The 21,529-nt window shown below is 39.7% G+C and overlaps 1 protein-coding gene across 1 annotated transcript in view; it reads left to right on the top strand.

Moving 5' to 3' along the window:
- LOC133581472 (serine/threonine-protein kinase OSR1-like) overlaps nucleotides 1–20,879 on the top strand; it is a 64,649-nt gene extending 43,770 nt beyond the window's left edge. The window contains exons 12-17 of the mRNA XM_061935491.1: nucleotides 4–39; nucleotides 207–362; nucleotides 429–534; nucleotides 604–672; nucleotides 12,904–12,968; nucleotides 19,269–20,879. Of these exons, the coding sequence (XP_061791475.1) occupies nucleotides 4–39; nucleotides 207–362; nucleotides 429–534; nucleotides 604–672; nucleotides 12,904–12,968; nucleotides 19,269–19,343 (507 nt within the window). The 3' untranslated portion in view covers nucleotides 19,344–20,879. The remainder of the gene's footprint in view (nucleotides 1–3; nucleotides 40–206; nucleotides 363–428; nucleotides 535–603; nucleotides 673–12,903; nucleotides 12,969–19,268) is intronic.
- The last annotated feature ends 650 nt before the right edge of the window (nucleotides 20,880–21,529 follow it).

Genomic DNA, 21,529 nt, shown 5'->3' with positions numbered 1-21,529 from the left:
CAGTCGCCCAGAGTGAGGGACGGATCCCAGACTATGGAGGTGAGCCCAATTATAGTGGACATGACCTGCAGACTTTCATTAATTTCTTACGTTGTTGTGATAAAGTGATCTGCATGAGCGTCTCATCTGTTTGTGGCCCTTTTAATTCCTTCCTCTCATGTGACTCCGCAAAGGCAGGAACTGACTCGCATGTGTCGCCGTTTTAGATTTTTCAGCCACCAGATGGCTCCACAGGACACCTTCAGCCGCCCGCTGCAGTCAATGAGAACTTTGCTCCAGTGGGACAAAGTGGTGAAGGCGTTCAAACTCAAGTCCCTGCTCCAGCACAGACAGTGAGCCCCTCACATGTAACCGCAACTCAGGTGAGACCGTTTTACATTTCCGGCGACCACGCATTTGACCTGATGTCCGGTGCGTTGCTGTTGCAGGAGCCCAATATACCTGACGCCAGCGTTCCCATCAGTCTGGTCCTCAGGTTGAGGAATCTCAAGAAGGAACTTAATGACATTAGGTTTGAGTTCATGTCCGGCAGAGGTATGACACATCATTTAATTTCACTAAATGGCAAGATTTCCGCTAACGCTGCTCCACATATGTCTTCAGATTCTGCCGACGGAGTGTCTCAGGAGTTAGTTTCAGCTGGCTTGGTTGATGGGAGGGATTTAGTTATTGGTAAGTCTAAAAACCGAGGCATTACCAGATATATCTGCATGTGTACCAAAGGTTTGTTTTCTTGGCCTGTGTCAATCAATCAATCAATCAATCAATCAATTTACTTATATAGCCCTAAATCACAAGCGTCTCAAAGGGCTGCACAAGCCACAACGACATCCTCGGTACAGAGCCCACATAAGGGCAAGGAAAAACTCACCCCAGTGGGACGTTGATGTGAATGACTATGAGAAACCTTGGAGAGGACCCCCTAGGGGAGACCGAAAGCAATGGATGTCGAGTGGGTCTGACATAATATTGTGAAAGTCCAGTCCATAGTGGATCCAACATATCAGCGAAAGTCCAGCCCATAGTGGATCCAACATAATAGTGAGAGTCCAGTCCATAGTGGATCTAACATAATAGTGAGAGTCCAGTCCATAGTGGATCTAACATAATAGTGAAAGTCCAGTCTATAGTGGATCCAACATAATAGTGAGAGTCCAGTCCATAGTGGATCTAGCATAATAGTGAGAGTCCAGTCCATAGTGGATCTAACATAATAGTGAGAGTCCAGTCCATAGTGGATCTAACATAATAGTGAGAGTCCAGTCCATAGTGGATCTAACATAATAGTGAAAGTCCAGTCCATAGTGGATCCAACATAATAGTGAGAGTCCAGTCCATAGTGGATCCAACATAATAGTGAAAGTCCAGTCCATAGTGGATCTAACATAATAGTGAGAGTCCCGTCCATAGTGGATCTAACATAATAGTGAGAGTCCAGTCCATAGTGGATCTAACATAATAGTGAAAGTCCAGTCCATAGTGGATCTAACATAATAGTGAGAGTCCAGTCCATAGTGGATCTAACATAATAGTGAAAGTCCAGTCCATAGTGGATCCAACATAATAGTGAGAGTCCAGTCCATAGTGGATCCAACATAATAGTGAGAGTCCAGTCCATAGTGGATCTAACATAATAGTGAGAGTCCAGTCCATAGTGGATCTAACACAATAGTGAGAGTCCAGTCCATAGTGGATCTAACACAATAGTGAGAGTCCAGTCCATAGTGGATCCAACATAATAGTGAAAGTCCAGTCCATAGTGGATCTAACATAATAGTGAGAGTCCAGTCCATAGTGGATCCAACATAATAGTGAGAGTCTAGTCCATAGTGGATCTAACATAATAGTGAAAGTCTAGTCCATAGTGGATCTAACATAATAGTGAGAGTCCAGTCCATAGTGGATCTAACATAATAGTGAAAGTCCAGTCCATAGTGGATCTAACATAATAGTGAGAGTCCAGTCCATAGTGGATCTAACATAATAGTGAGAGTCCAGTCCATAGTGGATCTAACATAATAGTGAGAGTCCAGTCCATAGTGGATCTAACATAATAGTGAGAGTCCAGTCCATAGTGGATCCAACATAATAGTGAGAGTCTAGTCCATAGTGGATCCAACATAATAGTGAGAGTCCATTCCATAGTGGATCTAACATAATAGTGAGAGTACAGTCCATAGTGGATCTAACATAATAGTGAGAGTCCAGTTCATAGTGGATCTAACATAATAGTGAGAGTCCAGTCCATAGTGGATCCAACATAATAGTGAGAGTACAGTCCATAGTGGATCCAACATAATAGTGAGAGTCCAGTCCATAGTGGATCTAACATAATAGTGAGAGTCCAGTCCATAGTGGATCTAACATAATAGTGAGAGTCCAGTCCATAGTGGATCCAACATAATAGTGAAAGTCCAGTCCATAGTGGATCTAACATAATAGTGAGAGTCCCGTCCATAGTGGATCTAACATAATAGTGAGAGTCCAGTCCATAGTGGATCTAACATAATAGTGAAAGTCCAGTCCATAGTGGATCTAACATAATAGTGAGAGTCCAGTCCATAGTGGATCTAACATAATAGTGAAAGTCCAGTCCATAGTGGATCCAACATAATAGTGAGAGTCCAGTCCATAGTGGATCCAACATAATAGTGAGAGTCCAGTCTATAGTGGATCTAACATAATAGTGAGAGTCCAGTCCATAGTGGATCCAACATAATAGTGAAAGTCCAGTCCATAGTGGATCTAACATAATAGTGAGAGTCCCGTCCATAGTGGATCTAACATAATAGTGAGAGTCCAGTCCATAGTGGATCTAACATAATAGTGAGAGTCCAGTCCATAGTGGATCTAACATAATAGTGAGAGTCCAGTCCATAGTGGATCTAACATAATAGTGAGAGTCCAGTCCATAGTGGATCTAACATAATAGTGAGAGTCCAGTCCATAGTGGATCTAACATAATAGTGAGAGTCCAGTCCATAGTGGATCTAACATAATAGTGAGAGTCCAGTCCATAGTGGATCCAACATAATAGTGAGAGTCTAGTCCATAGTGGATCCAACATAATAGTGAGAGTCCATTCCATAGTGGATCTAACATAATAGTGAGAGTACAGTTCATAGTGGATCTAACATAATAGTGAGAGTCCAGTTCATAGTGGATCCAACATAATAGTGAGAGTCCAGTCCATAGTGGATCCAACATAATAGTGAGAGTACAGTCCATAGTGGATCCAACATAATAGTGAGAGTCCAGTCCATAGTGGATCCAACATAATAGTGAGAGTCCAGTGCATAGTGGATCTAACATAATAGTGAGAGTCCAGTCCATAGTGGATCCAACATAATAGTGAGAGTCTAGTCCATAGTGGATCTAACATAATCGTGAAAGTCTAGTCCATAGTGGATCTAACATAATAGTGAGAGTCCAGTCCATAGTGGATCTAACATAATAGTGAAAGTCCAGTCCATAGTGGATCTAACATAATAGTGAGAGTCCAGTCCATAGTGGATCTAACATAATAGTGAGAGTCCAGTCCATAGTGGATCTAACATAATAGTGAGAGTCCAGTCCATAGTGGATCTAACATAATAGTGAGAGTCCAGTCCATAGTGGATCCAACATAATAGTGAGAGTCTAGTCCATAGTGGATCCAACATAATAGTGAGAGTCCATTCCATAGTGGATCTAACATAATAGTGAGAGTACAGTTCATAGTGGATCTAACATAATAGTGAGAGTCCAGTTCATAGTGGATCTAACATAATAGTGAGAGTCCAGTCCATAGTGGATCCAACATAATAGTGAGAGTACAGTCCATAGTGGATCCAACATAATAGTGAGAGTCCAGTCCATAGTGGATCTAACATAATAGTGAGAGTCCAGTGCATAGTGGATCTAACATAATAGTGAGAGTCCAGTCCATAGTGGATCAATCAATCAATCAATCAATGTTTATTTATATAGCCCTAAATCACAAGTGTCTCAAAGGGCTGTACAAGCCACAACGACATCCTCGGTACAAAGCCCACATAAGGGCAAGGAAAAACTCACCCCAGTGGGACGTCGATGTGAATGACTATGAGAAACCTTGGAGAGGACCGCATATGTGGGTAACCCCCCCCCTCTAGGGGAGACCGAAAGCAATGGATGTCGAGTGGGTCTGACATAATATTGTGAGAGTCCAGTCCATAGTGGATCCAACATAATAGTAAGAGTCCAGTCCATAGTGGGGCCAGCAGGACACCATCCCGAGCGGAGACGGGTCAGCAGCGCAGAGATGTTCCCAGCCGATGCACAGGCGAGCGGTCCACCCCGGGTCCCGACTCTGGACAGCCAGCACTTCATCCATGGCCACCGGACCTGTGCCCCCCCCCCCACCGTGTAGTATTTTATACGTAAGTAGTAAAACCTTAAAGTCACATCTTAAGTGCACAGGAAGCCAGTGCAGGTGAGCCAGTATAGGCGTAATATGATCAAACTTTCTTGTTCTTGTCAAAAGTCTAGCAGCCGCATTTTGTACCAACTGTAATCTTTTAATGCTAGACATAGGGAGACCCGAAAATAATACGTTACAGTAGTCGAGACGAGACGTAACGAACGCATGAATAATGATCTCAGCGTCGCTAGTGGATAAAATAGAACGAATTTTAGCGATATTACGGAGATGAAAGAAGGCCGTTTTAGTAACACTCTTAATGTGTGACTCAAAGGAGAGAGTTGGGTCGAAAATAATACCCAGATTCTTTACTGATTCGCCTTGTGTAATTGTTTGGTTGTCAAATGTTAAGGTGGTATTTTTAAATAAATGTCGGTGTTTAGCAGAACCGATAATCAGCATTTCCGTTTTCTTGGCGTTGAGTTGCAAGAAGTTAGCGGACATCCATTGTTTAATTTCATTAAGACACGCCTCCAGCTGACTACAATCCGGCGTGTTGGTCAGCTTTAGGGGCATGTAGAGTTGGGTGACAACAGCATAACAATGAAAGCTAACACCGTATTTGCGTATGATGTCGCCTAGCGGCAGCATGTAAATAGTAAAGAGTGCAAGGCCAAGAACCGAACCCTGAGGAACTCCGCACGTTACCTTAACATAGTCCGAGGTCACATTATTATGGGAGACGCATTGCATCCTGTCAGTAAGATAAGAGTTAAACCACGACAAAGCTAAGTCTGACATACCAATACGTGTTTTGATACGCTCTAATAAAATATTATGATCGACGGTATCGAAAGCAGCGCTAAGATCAAGAAGCAGCAACATAGATGACGCATCAGAATCCATCGTTAGCAGTAGATCATTAGTCATTTTTGCGAGGGCTGTCTCCGTAGAGTGATTTGCCCTGAAACCGGATTGAAAAGGTTCACAGAGATTGTTAGACATTAAGTGTTCATTTAGCTGCTGTGCGACAATTTTTTCGAGGATTTTCGAAATAAAGGGAAGGTGGGACACCGGTCGGTAGTTTACCATGAGGTCAGGATCAAGGTTAGGTCTTTTGAGCAGAGGATGAATAACCGCTTTCTTGAATGCTAGGGGAACAGTGCCAGAGGAAAGTGATAAGTTTATAATATTTAGCACTGATGGACCTAATAATACAAAAAGCTCCTTGATAAGTTTCCCAGGAAGTGGGTCAAGTAAACATGTTGTTTGTTTTATCCCACTTACACGCCGTAATAGTTCCTCTAATGTTATTTCATCAAAAAGAGAGAGACTATTTTGTATTGCAGTATCCGTCGTAGATACAGTTGTATCTGTGTTAATAAAACCCAGTTGTAGCTGGGATGCGTTGTCTTTAATCTCCTTTCTAATGAGTTCAAATTTCTTATTAAAGAAATTCATAGTCATCTGCCGAGTGGGTGGAGCTATTGGGAGGAGTCCCTTGTTGGGTTAGCGATGCTACTGTACTAAACAAAAATTTAGGGTCTAAAATAATAGTGGATCCAACATAATAGTGAGAGTTCAGTCCATAGTGGATCTAACATAATAGTGAGAGTCCAGTCCATAGTGGATCCAACATAATAGTGAGAGTCCAGTCCATAGTGGATCTAACATAATAGTGAGAGTCCAGTCCATAGTGGATCTAACATAATAGTGAGAGTCCAGTCCATAGTGGATCTAACATAATAGTGAGAGTCCAGTCCGTAGTGGATCTAGCTAATAGTGAGAGTCCAGTCCATAGTGGATCTAACATAATAGTGAGAGTCCAGTCCATAGTGGATCCAACATAATAGTGAGAGTTCAGTCCATAGTGGATCTAACATAATAGTGAGAGTCCAGTCCATAGTGGATCTAACATAATAGTGAGAGTCCAGTCCATAGTGGATCTATCTAATAGTGAGAGTCCAGTCCATAGTGGATCTAACATAATAGTGAGAGTCCAGTCCATAGTGGATCCAACATAATAGTGAGAGCTCAGTCCATAGTGGGGCCAGCAGGAAACCATCCCGAGCGGAAACGGGTCAGCAGCGCAGAGATGTCCCCAACCGATACACAGGCAAGCGGTCCACCCCGGGTCCTGACTCTGGACAGCTAGCACTTCATCCATGGCCACCGGACCTGTGTAACTCCCCCTCCACAAGGGAGAGGGGGGCAGAGGAGAAAAGAAAAGAAACGGCAGATCAACTGGTCTAAAAGGGGGTCTATTTAAAGGCTAGAGTATACAAATGAGTTTTAAGATGGGACTTAAATGCTTCTAATGAGGTAGCATTTCTAACTGTTACCGGGAGGGCATTCCATAGTACTGGAGCCCGAATAGAAAACGCTCTATAGCCCACAGACTTTTTTTGGGCTCTGGGAATTACTAATAAGCCGGAGTTCTTTGAACGCAGATTTCTTGCCGGGACATATGGTACAATACAATCGGCAAGATAGGATGGAGCTAGACCGTGTAGTATTTTATACGTAAGTAGTAAAACCTTAAAGTCACATCTTAAGTGCACAGGAAGCCAGTGCAGGTGAGCCAGTATAGGTATATATTTATATATAGGTATATATTTATATAAAGGTATATACAGTATAGGCGTAATATGATCAAACTTTCTTGTTCTTGTCAAAAGTCTAGCAGCCGCGTTTTGTACCAACTGTAATCTTTTAATGCTAGACATAGGGAGACCTGAAAATAATACGTTACAGTAATCGAGACGAGACGTAACGAACGCATGAATAATAATCTCAGCGTCGCTAGTGGACAAAATGGAACACATTTTAGCGATATTACGGAGATGAAAGAAGGCCGTTTTAGTAACACTCTTAATGTGTGACTCAAAGGAGAGAGTTGGGTGGAAGATAATACCCAGATTCTTTACCGAGTCGCCTTGTGTAATTGTTTGGTTGTCAAATGTGTCAGTCAGAATTCCCTTTTTTTTTTTTTTGTGAAACGTCAGGTAGTTTTTCTAGATGGGTTTATTATTAAATCACAGTTTACATGCTCCACGTTAATGGTGACATGGAACACCCTAGAACAGGCATGTCAAACTCATTTTAGATCGGAGGCCACGTGGAGAAAAATCTACTCCAAAGTGGAAAAATCACCGCACGATAACTTAAAAATAAAGACAACTTCAGATTGTTTTCGTTGTTTAAAAATAGAACAAGCACATTCTGAAAATGTACAAATTACAGATGTCCGATAATGGCTTTTTTGCCGATATCCGATATTCCAATATTGTCCACTCTTAATTACCGATTCCAATTAACGGTAATTAACACATTATTATGCCTAATTTTGTTGTGATGCCCCGCTGGATGCATTAAACAATGTAACTTTACCATGAATTAACGTGGACCCTGACTTAAACAAGTTGAAAAACTTATTCGGATGTTACCATTTAGTGGTCACTTGTACGGAATATGTACTGTACTGTGCAATCTACTAATACAAGTTTCAATCAATCAAACAAAAACAAGGTTTTCCAAAATAAGAGAACAACTTCAACTCCAGGTTTGGTGGTAGCGGGGGGTGTATATTGTAGCGTCCCGGAAGAGTTAGTGCTGCAAGAGGTTCTGGGTATTTGTTCTGTTGTGTTTATGTTGTGTTACGGTGCGGATGTTCTTCCGAAATGTGTTTGTTATTCTTGTTTGGTGTGGGTTGACAGTGTGGCTCATATTTATAACAGTGTTAAAGTTGTTTATACGGCCACCCTCAGTGTGACCTGTATGGCTGACCAAGTATGAATTGCATTCACTTGTGTGTGCGCTTGAAATTAACGTTATCATTAAATCAGTTAAAAGATCATACAACGTGTTAGCATTAAATCAGTTAAAAGATCATACAACGTGTCAGCATTTCTTGACATCTTTGAGTAAAGACCATTGTTATACCCGTCCAAAGCTACATTATTATGTGACTGGGTCGGCACGCTGTTTATATGGAGGAAAAGCGGAGGCCTGGACAGCATGCAGCTGTTAAGGAGTGAAGGTTTCAGGTGAGAGAGGATGCTAAAGGCACTGCCTTTAAGGCACGCCCCCAATATTGTTGAACGGGTGGAAATCGGGAGAATGGTTGCCCCGGGAGATTTTCGGGAGGGGCTCTGAAATTCGAGAGTCTCCCGGGAAAATCGGGAGGGTTGGCAAGTATGCATGGAACGCCCTAGAACAGGGACGTCAAACTCATTTTAGATCGGGGGCCACATGGAGAAAAGTCTACTCCCAAGTGGGCCGGACTGGTTAAACCACGGCACGATAACTTAAAAATAAAGACATCTTCAGATTGTTTTCTTTGTTTAAAAATAGAACAAGCACATTCTGAAAATGTACAAATCATAATGTTGTTGGGTGTTTTTTTTACACTTACGTGTTGCGGTGAATAGTATTCTATCATTATTTGTCGTTATTTATACTTTCTAAAATAATTTTGTGATAATGTTCATCAGTCAACTCATTGGTGTTCATTTTCAATCAAGATAAAAAAATATCAAAATCAAATTACAGGATGTTATTTATGTGATTTGCTCATTTTCCTCGACTGGTGCACTATCGTGGTTTTTTTTTGTTTAGTTTTTTTTTTACATATGTAGCATCATCTACAAAGATACAAATAATTGCTATTGCGACATATATATATATATATATATATATATATATATATATATATATATATATATATATATATATATATATATATATATACATACATACATACATACATATATATACCGGTGTATATATATATATATATATTTATTTATATATATATTTATATATATATATATATATATGTGTGTCGCAATAGCAATTTGTATCTTTGTAGATTTTTTTTTGATTTTTTTTTACATATGTAGCATCATCTACAAAGATACAAATAATTGCTATTGCGACATATATATATATATATATATATATATATGCATATGTAGCATCATCTACAAAGATACAAATAATTGCTATTGCGACATATATATATACATACATACATACATATATATATATATATATGTGTTGCAATAGCAATTTGTATCTTTGTAGATGATGCTACATATGTAAATATATATATATATATATATATATATATATATATATATATATATATATGTCACAATAGCAATTATTTGTATCTTTGTAGATGATGCTACATATGTAAAAAAAAAAAAAATATATATATATATATATATATATATATATATATATATATACATATATATATATATATATATATATATATATAAAGGTTTATTTGAAATAGGGACAGATACAGAAACATAGACATCTGAAACAGTTATCCAATGTATGCATCATAGTGTTTGTAGCCAAAGCTAATTTACAACACAGATCCAACATCATTAAAATGGGAAAATAAAAAGAATAAGGCAAAGATGAGTCGATAATAATAATAGTAATAATACAAAAGCCAACAATAATAATAATAACAAAGTGCAGACTAGATAAAAACCAATTAGTAAAAATTAGTAAAAACTAAACATGGGAACACGATTGTTGCTCAACTAGCCACAATTTTGTTTGTTTTTTGAAAGTGACAAGTGCAGGTATACTTTTCAAAGTGTCAGGTAAAGAGTTCCATAGTTGTGGTCCTTTTATTGAAAAGGCAGTCTGGGCAAAAGATGTTCTACGGATTGGAACGCAACAGTTGCCTTTTGACATTGCTCGGGTGATACATTTTGGTACATCTAGTGGACACATTTAGAACACCAGTTTCTTTCGGCTCATTTTTAAACTTAGCAAACTCATCCCGCGGGCCGGCTAAAACCTGCTCGCGGCCTTGATCCGGCCCTCGGGCCGTACGTTTGACACCCCTGCCGTGGAAAAATGTGAATGCAGCACTATGTACAATCTGTACTGCAAATAGGGATGAGTACTGAATCTGGCAAAGGTGCCATGTTCTGGTGTCTGGGCTGAGCATGATGTCAAGCCTGTTTGCTAACTCAGCCAGCTGTTTGCACTTCAGCACTTGCTGATCAAATACAAAGACCTCGAGCTAATGTTGCAATTGTCAATACCAACAAAACATGTATTTAAAAAACACTCCAATGTAAGTTTACCCTTGTGTGGTGTTCGGGTCTGCGGGACCCGTTTTCAATTTTTATTAAAAGAAAAATGATACAATTCATTAATTTTTCAAACTGAGACTCACTGACTTTGGCTCATTTTCTGTGAAGAACATATACCAGAATACATATTTAATGACCCCACACCATACACATTTCTATTACATATAAGATGTCCGGGTCCACTGGATCAGGGGCTAATAGAAGTGTGGAAATTGATGTTCTGTGTACCACACACACACACACAGCAGGCCGAGACAGGAGGAGGACAGAGTGTAGGTACACAGAACATCAAATGTGCGAGAAAATGAGCGCAGACAGTGTTGTCAAACAACTTGCAACCTTGTGTGGGAACTGCAGGTGCAGAAACCCAAAAGAAGAATCCCTGTGGGATGCAGAAACTGGCAGAGGAATTTTCCGTGCAAGGTTCATATTGTTGTTACTCAGCCAGCGTTTGTGGGTCTGATGGACCCGTTGCATTTTGTGGCTTTTAATGCCTCGCAATCAAACACTTTTATTTACTGAACAGATGTTTATTGAGACAAGGTAAACATCTGTTCAGTATTTTAACATAAAAGTGTTTGATTGTGAGGCATTAAAAGCCACAAAATGCAACGGGTCTATCAGACCCACAAACGCTGGCTGAGTAACAACAATATGAACATTACACAAGGGTTTTAAGTAAGGCTCCACATGTCCAAAAATGCGCTAGCTTGTTGCTAATATACATTGGCTTAGGTCATTGGCATTGTTAGGTCTATTTTAGGGGGGCTCAAGCCCCCCTAAAATATTCTTAAGCCCCCCTAAATAATTTGGTGTTATATATATATATATATATATATATATATTTTTTTTTAAATAAATGCCGACATATTCATTATAAAGTGGCCCGAATATGAGTTTAAATAAATAATCATATAACCTGTTATTATTCACTCAGTTTCCCCTCACTTCATAGCGTAAGGTAGAGAGCCCCTTTAGTGCGTCGGTATCCAATCCATTCCACTTGTTCATATAGAAAATGCTCACATCATTCAAATTCCAGTCCGCATATTCTCTGCGACCTTGCTTGCGGTCCTGCAGGTGTACGAAGCACATTATCTTCCTTTACAATGAGTGAAGCTGCACGAAACCTTGTGTGTGCAATTGTAAATAATTTAGTTTTTAAGTTTTGTGTTTCTTGTAGAATCTATATAAAGTAATATACATTAGCCTATTGTTAAAATAATGACAAAAACATCATTAAATATATTTGTTTTATTGTATTGTTACATTAACAGCTGTTGTATTATTATAGGATGGTTTGTTAAACATTTCATAGGATTTTCAGAGGTAGGAAAAACCAAGACATTTAATATAAAATGTAAAATGAATAAATACATGAAAAGAAATGAAAAAAAATGGTTAAAAGCCATCGTCCCGGGGAGCATTTCATTTCGTCCCGTGCATTTTTAAAGAATAATAATAATAACAATGAATAATTTCTAAGTCTTTGTTAGCCGTTTGTGAAGTTGTGTACGTTCGCTCGCATCCTGTGCATCATCTGGGGGCTAAGCCCCCCCTGTCCTTAAAAGCTAGTGACGCCCCTGGCTTAGGTACTGACATGCCATTAGCGATTTTACATGGCAATTTCAACACCTACAAAAAAAATGCGCTAGCTTGACGCTTATATACATTGGCTTTGCTACTAACATGTCATTAGCGATTTAACATGGCAATTTCAACACCTGCAAATGTGTTAATGAAAACTACAACTACGATGCATGTAACATCAGTGGTCCCCTCCAAGGTTTCTCATTGTCATCCCATTGGGTTGAGTTTTTTTCTTGCCCTGATGTGGGATCTGAGCCGAGGATGTCGTTGTGGCTTGTGCAGCCCTTTGAGACACTCGTGATTTAGGGCTATATAAGTAAACATTGATTGATTAATGATGTTACAATCAAACAGCTGGCGCGAAATAAGAACCATACTAAAACACTTTGTAGGGCGCAATAAAAGTTTAGATTAATAAAATATTGAACCGACGAGCCAACACACCATAAACGCCACACGACTGCCATCTAACGCCTTGGAATTGCAGCTGTAATTGTCATACTTGAAAATGATCAACTCAGAAATGTTAATAAAACAACATATACGACCGGACAGCAGTTGTGATAATCGGCTCATTTTTAAATGACGCAATAGAAAATTGGATTTCATTATCGAGATTTTGCTTTGGTTCCTCGTGGACTAGGGATATTGGGCTCAGCAAGGTTGGTGACCACAGATGTAAAGTATGACGAACCCAAGTCCAGCCCCAGACATGCTCCTCCCATTTTAGATCAACATATGCAATAAAAGTGACTGTTGTAATTATTTTCTACATGACTACTGATTTCCTCTTTGTCTTTATTGTAGTTGCTGCCAATCTGCAAAAGATTGTGGACGATCCTCTCAATAACAGAAATGTCACTTTTAAGCTGGTAAGTGAACAAATCCTGTATTTCTTTATCAAAAAGTGCCAGTTGTTTCCTTTTATGGTTTGCTGTTTGTGTCGTTTTCCTTTAGTTCTGGTTCTGTGTTCCTTTTACCGGTTTTGTGTGGAATGCATCGCACCGCAGGTTTGACCTCTAAGCAGGACAAATTTACCATTTGAGTGTAGTGTAGATTAGGGTTGTCCCGATCCGATATCTGGATCGGATCGGCCGCCGATATTTGCCAAAAAATGCGTATCGGCAAGGCATGGGAAAATGTCGATCCAGATCCAGTTTTTTAAAAATTCCGGTCCGTGGTTTCCAACGCACTGATTTAAATAATGCATTCCACTTTTCTACTGCTCCCTAATTTCCGTTCCGCATTTTCCAGCACACCTTCAACACATCCACAGGTCTGTGTCCTAACCGTTAAGACGGCCATGTGAATTAAAAGTTACCGGTAAAAATGTCAGCTGTCTCTGTGCGATATAGAAAATGACTATATCGTGATATTCGAGTATACGTTCTCACGCAGTTGGTTTTAGCTGCGGGCATTACACTACAGGCTCTTCTCACTCCTTCTTGTGTCTCCTTCTCACAGACATCAATTGCACCTTCTTACACACGGCACATACGTATACGCCCTCTCCCAGCAGAGAGGCAGCAGCATGGCTAACGTTAGCTGTGATGCTAGCGCAGCCGTGCGAGTGGTACTACGAATGAAGGAAGAATTAATTAATTCCCCCCAAAAACAGCAGGGGGTCCATCGTCTGGCGGTGGTTTGGCTTCAAGTGGGAATATGTCGAACAGACAACCGTAATTTGTCAAGTGTGGAGCAAAAGCGTTGCTATAAAAAGTAGCATTACTGCTAATATGTAGCATCATTTGAAAAGTGCCCTGCTAGAGAATGAAGAGTGTTTGAAACTCTCCATTTGGTGCCACACGACCACACCATCAAAATGCAGAGGCAAACATTTCCAGATCAACACCGTATGAAAAAAAATTTGATTTTTGTTGTTGTTGTGATTTCCCTCTCTGCATGAAAGTTTAAAAGTAGCATATATTAATGCAGTATGAAGAAGATGTAGACACATAGAATCATCATACTGCTGTGATTATATGCATCAAGTGTTCATTCAAGGCTAAGGCAAAAATATCGAGATATATATATCGTGTATCGCGATATGGCCTTAAAATATCGCAATATTAAAAAAAGACCATATCGCCCAGCTCTAGATCAATGATGCCATTTTTGTTTGTCATATATAATTTTGTCTATTTTGTGTTTATCCTTGAATAAACAGGTCAGTTTCTTGTTACCAACCATTGTGTATTATTCAAACTCCCCTAATTCAGCTGACTAGTTGTTATCAAGAGTACTAAAACCCTTTTCAACATGAATCTGACAACTAAGTAGGCTAAATAACTTTAAACTTTAATACATGCTCAGATAGGCCAGTATCGGTATCGGATCGGAAGTGCAAAAACAAAATCGGTATCGGATCGGAAGTGCAAAAACCTGGATCGGGACATCCCTAGTGTAGATGTTCAGGGATGTGATCACCCTTTGAAAGGAGGAAAATTGAAAAAAAAAAAAAAAGTCTATCGGCACTAAATGTTGCCGCGCAAACCCCGAAAGAAAATGTTGAAAATCATGACTACATTTCTTGCAATTGGGTGCCTTTCTATACCTTTAGACTTATTTTCATCTACCAACCTCTTTTGGCTGTCTTATTGACACGTGCATGTCCCATGTAATGTACCACAAACATTTTTTAGTAGATAATTTACTAACCTTATTGACATGCATGCAAAAAACTCAGAAAATATTTTCTGTAGCCACGCCCCCTCAGGTAATCTAGTGACCCAGAGGCACATCCGGGCACTTCTGGGTTTCAGGCGATGGTCTTAGCCCCATTAGGCTACTGTTTATTTTACCTGAATCCGTGCAGATTTAGGCTTACTTGGAAAGGTTTCGAGGTTACGGAAAAAGCTGGCAGCTTAGTTGCCAGAATTTTTGTGTTAAATTTAAGTTTTTACAACATTATATTGTTAACCTCTTAAGGCCCAAGGTGTTTGTTTACATGCATTTTTTTATTTGTCTTTGCTATTTGGGCTTATTGGACCCTAATTAGAATAAAAAACTAAGAATCCTCTTTTTATGTTATGTACATTAGTCCATAACTAATTCTTATTTTTACAATTTTTTTCCCCAAATTCCATTGTATGTTATACTCTTCTGACACCACCAGATGGCAGTATAAGTGTCCACATAAGTGGCTATAAGACCCCAATTCAGTAGTGTACACAATTTTGGAAATAAGAGCTAAAAGGTGCTGTCCACGCATGTGGCCACTAAGCCTTTAGAGGTTTTTTAATCAGGAAAAAAAACAGTTGTTTTTTGAACTGGAAAAATTCCCCAAATTCCCGAAATTCCGTAATAACATTTCTCAATTCAACATGTTACTACTTCAACATTTCTCGACGGATTTGAAAAATTCCAACACCAACCATTTTAACTCCTTCAGACCATTCAAGTTTTTTACCATTTTCCAAAAAATTCCCGCTTTTCCAGAAATTCACACATTTTTTTGGAAACCCCCATTTAAATCAATGGGACGTTCTTCAAAGTTCCACAACTCCCACAATTTTCATCTGATTCAAACCGTTCCAACTTCCAACTATGTAGCCCGTTCAAAATGATGTGCTCTCCTTCAACAATTCTACAAAAAAATCCAGGATTTCAGTTCAAACTCAGCATTGGAGCATTCACACGCAATTCCTTCAGGAATAGCCTCATCTAGTTATTAATTGATATTTTAATTAAAAAAAACGCGGAAGTGATATTTTGATGCGAAATTTCATGTGCCTGAATGTAGGGCTGGGCGATATATGGAATATACTCTATATCGCGGGTTTGTCTCTGTGCGATATAGAAAATGACTATCGTGATATTGGAGTATACATTCTCGCGCAGTTGCTTTTAGCTGCGAGCATTACACTACAGGCTTTTATCACTCTTTGTTGTCTCTCCTTCTCACAGAGACATAAACAAGCGCACCTTCTTACACACGTCACATACGTATATGCCCTCCCCGAGCAGAGAGGTAGCATCATGGGTAGCGTTAGCTGTGGTGCGAGTGGTAATATGAGAGAAAAAAGGTGCGACTCTGGTAACAAATGAAGGAAGAATTAATTCCCAAGAAAAACAGCACGGGGTCCATCGTCTGGCGGTGGTTTGGCTTCAAGCGGGAATATGTCGAACAGACAACCGTAATTTGTCAAGTGTTGGGGCAAAAGCGTTGCTACAAAAAGTAGCATTACTGCTAATATGTAGCATAATTTGAAAAGTCACCCGCTAGAGCAGTGTTTTTCAACCTTTTTTGAGCCAAGGCACATTTTTTGCGTTGAAAAAATGCAGAGGCACACCACCAGCAGACATCATTAAAAAACGAAACTCAGTTGACAGTAAAAAGTCGTTATCACAATTGTTGGGTATGACGTTAAAGCATAACCAAGCATGCATCACTATTATTTGGAGTTTATTGCTGTTTTCCTGTCTGTAGTGTTTTAGTTCTTGTTTTGCGCTCCTATTTTAATGGCTTTTTCTCTTTTTTGGTATTTTCCTATAGCAGTTTCATGTCTTCCTTTGAGCGATGTTTCCCGCATCTACTTTGTTTTAGCAATCAATAAGATTTTAGTTGTTTTTATCCTTTGTGGGGACATTGTTGATTGTCATGTCATGTTCGGGTGTACTTTGTGGACGCCGTCTTTGCTCCACAGTAAGTCTTTGCTGTCGTCCAGCATTATGTTTTTGTTTACTTTGTAGCCAGTTCAGTTTTAGTTTAGTTCTGCATAGCCTTCCCTAAGCTTCAATGCCTTTTTTTTTAGGGGCACTCACCTTTTGTTTATTTTTGGTTTAAGCATTAGACACCTTTTTACCTGCATGCTGCCTCCCGCTGTTTCCGACATCTACAAAGCAATTAGCTACCTGCTGCCACCTACTGATATGGAAGAGTATTACACGGTTACTCTGCCGAGCTCTAGACAGCACCGACACTCAACAACAACACATCGTTTGCAGACTATAATTACTGGTTTGCAAAAAATATTTTTAACCCAAATAGGTGAAATTAGATAATCTCCCACGGCACACCAGACTGTATCTCACGGCACACTAGTGTGCCGCGGCACAGTGGTTGAAAAACACTGCGCTAGAGAATGAGGAGTGCTTGAAACTCCGCATGTCAACATCTCCGTTCGGTGCCACACCCACAAAATGCTGAGGCAACCATTTCCACATCAACACCGTATGAAACAAATAGTCAACAACAGAAGGAGATAACGTCCGCAGGAACCTACCACATAGCGAAGGATGAACACTATTTGATTTCCTATTATGCAGCTCATTTTTATTTGACACTTATTGAAATATCTTGTGTGACATCATGCACAAAAGTGCACTTTATTTGTTTTAAACTATTGTAGTGGCGTTCTGTACAAAAAGTGCACTTTAATTTAGTGTTGTTTTGATATGTCATCTTAGTGACATCATGCACAAAAGTGCACTCATAGCTTGTTTTAAAATGTCTCTGACCATCTTGCACGTTCTGTTTTGGAAATTATATGAATGTTCGTGCCACTGCTTAATAACTGTTTAATAAATACACTTTTGGTCAATTGACTTAGTTGTGATTTCCCTCTCTGCATGAAAGTTTAAAAGTAGCATATATTAAAGGGGGACATTATCACAATTTCAAAATTGTTAAAACCATTAAAAATCAGTTCCCAGTGGCTTATTATATTTTTCGAAGTTGTTTTCAAAATTTTACCCATCACGCAATATCCCTAAAAAAAGCTTCAAAGTGCCTGATTTTAACCACCAGTCCATTTTCCTGTGACGTCACATAGTGAAGCCAACACAAACAAACATGGCGGAAAGAACAGCAAGCTATAGCGACATTAGCTCGGATTCAGACTCTGATTTCAGCGGCTTAAGCGATTCAACAGATTACGCATGTATTGAAACGGATGGTTGTAGTGTGGAGGCAGGTAGCGAAAACAAAATTGAAGAAGAAACTGAAGCTATTGAGCCATATCGGTTGGAACCGTATGCAAGCGAAAATGACGAAAACGACACGACAGCCAGCGACACGGAAGAAAGCGAGGACGAATTCGGCGATCGCCTTCTAACCAACGATTGGTATGTGTTTGTTTGGCATTAAAGGAAACTAACCACTATGAACTAGGTTTACAGCATATGAAATACATTTGGCAACAACATGCACTTTGAGAGTGCAGACAGCCCAATTTTCATCAATTAATATATTCTGTAGACATACCCTCATGTCAGCAGGCCAGGGAAGCTAGGGTCGATATTCTTCTCTTGATCATCTTCGGGACGGTGTGAGCCAAGACATCCAGGGGGGTTTAGCTCGCTCGTCTGCGGGAACAAACTGCCGCCATTGCTTGCCGTGCTACCGAGGTCCTTTGTCCCTGAATAGCTCACACACTCCGGCAGATTCAATGGGGGTCTGGCGGCAGATTTCTTTGACTTTATCGTTGGAAATGCACACATTCTTGCCATCTCTGTCGTCGCATAGCTTTCGTCGGTAAAGTGTGCGGAACAAACGTCCAATTTCTTGCCACTTTCGCATCTTTGGGCCACTGGTGCAACTTGAATCCGTCCCTGTTCGTGTTGTTACACCCTCCGACAACACACCGACGAGGCATGATGTCTCCAAGGTACGGAAAACAGTCGAAAAAACGGAAAATAACAGAGCTGATTTGACTCGGTGTTTGAGAAAATGGCGGATTGCTTCCCAATGCGACGTCACGTTGTGACGTCATTGCTCCGAGAGCGAATATTAGAAAGGCGTTTAATTCGCCAAAATTCAGCCATTTAGAGTTCGGAAATCGGTTAAAAAAATATATGGTCTTTATTCTGCAACATCAAGGTATATATTGACGCTTACATAGGTCTGGTGATAATGTTCCCCTTTAATGCAGTATGAAGAAGAATGTTTTAATGTAGACACATAGAATCATCATACTGCTGTGATTATATGCATCAAGTGTTCATTCAAGGCTAAGGCAAAATATGTAGATATATATCGTGTATCGTGACATGGCCTAAAAATATCGAGATATTAAAAAAAGGCCATATCGCCCAGCCCTACTTGAATGTTGGTTAAACCAAAATACAAAAACGGAATCATACGAAAAGTGGTGCGTACAAAAAAACCGAGGCACCACTTCAAGAAGTTTTTACCTTCTTCTCCACTGACATGTCTTACGTGTGTTCCCCAGGCATCTGGTGTGGAGGAGTCCGAAATTCCCGACGACATTAAACTCATCGGATTTGCACAGCTCAGCATCAGCTAAGTGAAAGGGGGAGCGCGGCAAAAAGACAGCATCTACTGGCAATGCGCAGCCGCATTCTAGTAAATTTCTATGACGCCACTGCTGCCAAAGAGGACGACGACGAGACGTGAAGCTGGCAAGGAACGTGACACTTCAGCAAAGATGCGCGAGGACCACACGGAGAGGAGGCTCAGTACATCACAGGAACACACTTGAAACGTTTACAGTGCGCTTATTCATGGGAGAGGACATGCGATCAATTATATCAAGTCATATTCCCCAATGTTATGTCTTCATTCATAAGCACAACCCAAAAATGTCTCCTGCCAGTACTGGAAATGATGCCTTCCCAACGGCCGCCTCCTCGTGTTTGGTTTTTTTTTAATTTCGTACTCAAACTGTGCCACAACAGTCGAGACAAAGTCGTGCCACCTTAAAAAAAATGACACTTTATGCTACACTGAATTTGACCAGTGAAAATGAAGCCTTAGTTAATACAATTGCCTCTTATTTAAAAAAACAAACAACCAGAATACTTATTATTGGCGGAAATATTTGCATGCATTGCTCACATCAAATCAAATCAAATCAACTTTATTTATAAAGCACATTTAAAATTTACCACAGGGATAGCCAATGTCCGAAAAAACATTATAAAGAGAAAATGGCAAATGTAATCCACCCCATTTTTGAAGCGGAATATCGTCCCTTACAGTCCAAACACAACCAAAGAGATCAGGCTATGACTAAACCGTTTCAAACACACAAACCCTCTGCAGCTGCTCTGGCTTACATTAGTCCATCTGAAGTATTCTAGTAGCCTGGCCTGATATTTTTATCCTATGCAATAGTTCTCACTCGCTGTTGGCTACGAGCACTTATTCTTGGCTGAATTCAATGTGTCTGTAGCGCAATATTTCAAGGAGCAAGGTAGCGCCACAATTGAATACTTCGATAAGCATCCTGGCAAAACGGATGATTGACAGACCTACGTTTGCTTCTGTAGGTTTTTTTTTTTTTTTGTAAAGTAGTAACCTTGCATGTTTATTTCATTGCTCTTAACAGCTTTTTTGGGGGGAAATCCTGAATAGAGCTGAGGAGCGTTGAGTCCACGCTGGTTTGGTTTGGAAGGCTGCCGGGGTTTGAACTTCACTGAAGGTGTGTGTAATCCCACGTTGAAACATGTTTCACCCAAGTAAACGTTGATGGAAAAGAGACACTTCACCCAAACAGAAGAGATTTTCCTCTAATAACCACAATTTGATGGTTAAGTTGTCCTTCACAGATGATTTTTATGGTAGTCCACGATGCTTTTTCGCTGTTTTGAACTGGAAAAACTCACAATCTCATCAAGTGTATATTTCTAATTTCCAGTCAAACTAAACAAACTTAATACAAGTCACAAACCCCCGAATAGTGTTTTTTCAGTGAGACATTTACAGTACAGGCCAAAAGTTTGGACCCTTCTTGTCATTCAATGCGTTTTCTTTTTTTTCATGACTATTTACGTTGTAGATTGTCACTGAAGGCATCAAAACTATGAATGAACACATGTGGAGCTATGTACTTAACAAAAAACATGTTTTATATTCTAGTTTCTTCAAAATAGCCACCCTTTGCTCTGATTACTGCTTCGCACACTCTTGGCATTCTCTCCATGAGCTTTAAGCACACCTGTGAAGTGAAAACCATTTCAGGTGACTACCTATACCTGACACGGTTTCTCATGGAGAGAATGCCAAGAGTGTGCAAAGCAGTAATCAGAGCAAAGGGTGGCTATTTTGAAGAAACTACAATATAAAACATGTTTTCAGTTATGTCACCTTGTTTTGTTATTAAGTACATAACTCCACATGTGTTCATTCATAGTTTTGATGCCTACAGTGACAATTTACAATGTAAATAGTCATGAAAATAAAGAAAACACACTGAATGAGGTGTGTCCAAACTTTTGGCCTGGACTGTAAGAACTTGTTTTTAGGCAATGGAACTTCTTTGGGCAAAAAAATACTACTTTTGAGCATCACAAGTTTGTTGTAAGACACAAAACTCCACAATACTAGTAAATATAGCTACAAATAAGTTTCAAGATCAATTCAGTTTTTAAAGCCTAAATGTGATACAATTTTGACTTGTTCCATTGGCAGATTATTTGTGAAAATCTGCCAACAGAACAAATCAAAATTGAAATTGGTAAGATTTCCTGA

Source organism: Nerophis lumbriciformis, linkage group LG03 (genome assembly GCF_033978685.3).
Source record: "Nerophis lumbriciformis linkage group LG03, RoL_Nlum_v2.1, whole genome shotgun sequence".
NCBI classification, from domain to species: Eukaryota; Metazoa; Chordata; class Actinopteri; order Syngnathiformes; family Syngnathidae; genus Nerophis; species Nerophis lumbriciformis.
Note: the sequence above shows the minus strand (reverse complement) of the source record. Positions and strands in the feature narration are given on the sequence as shown.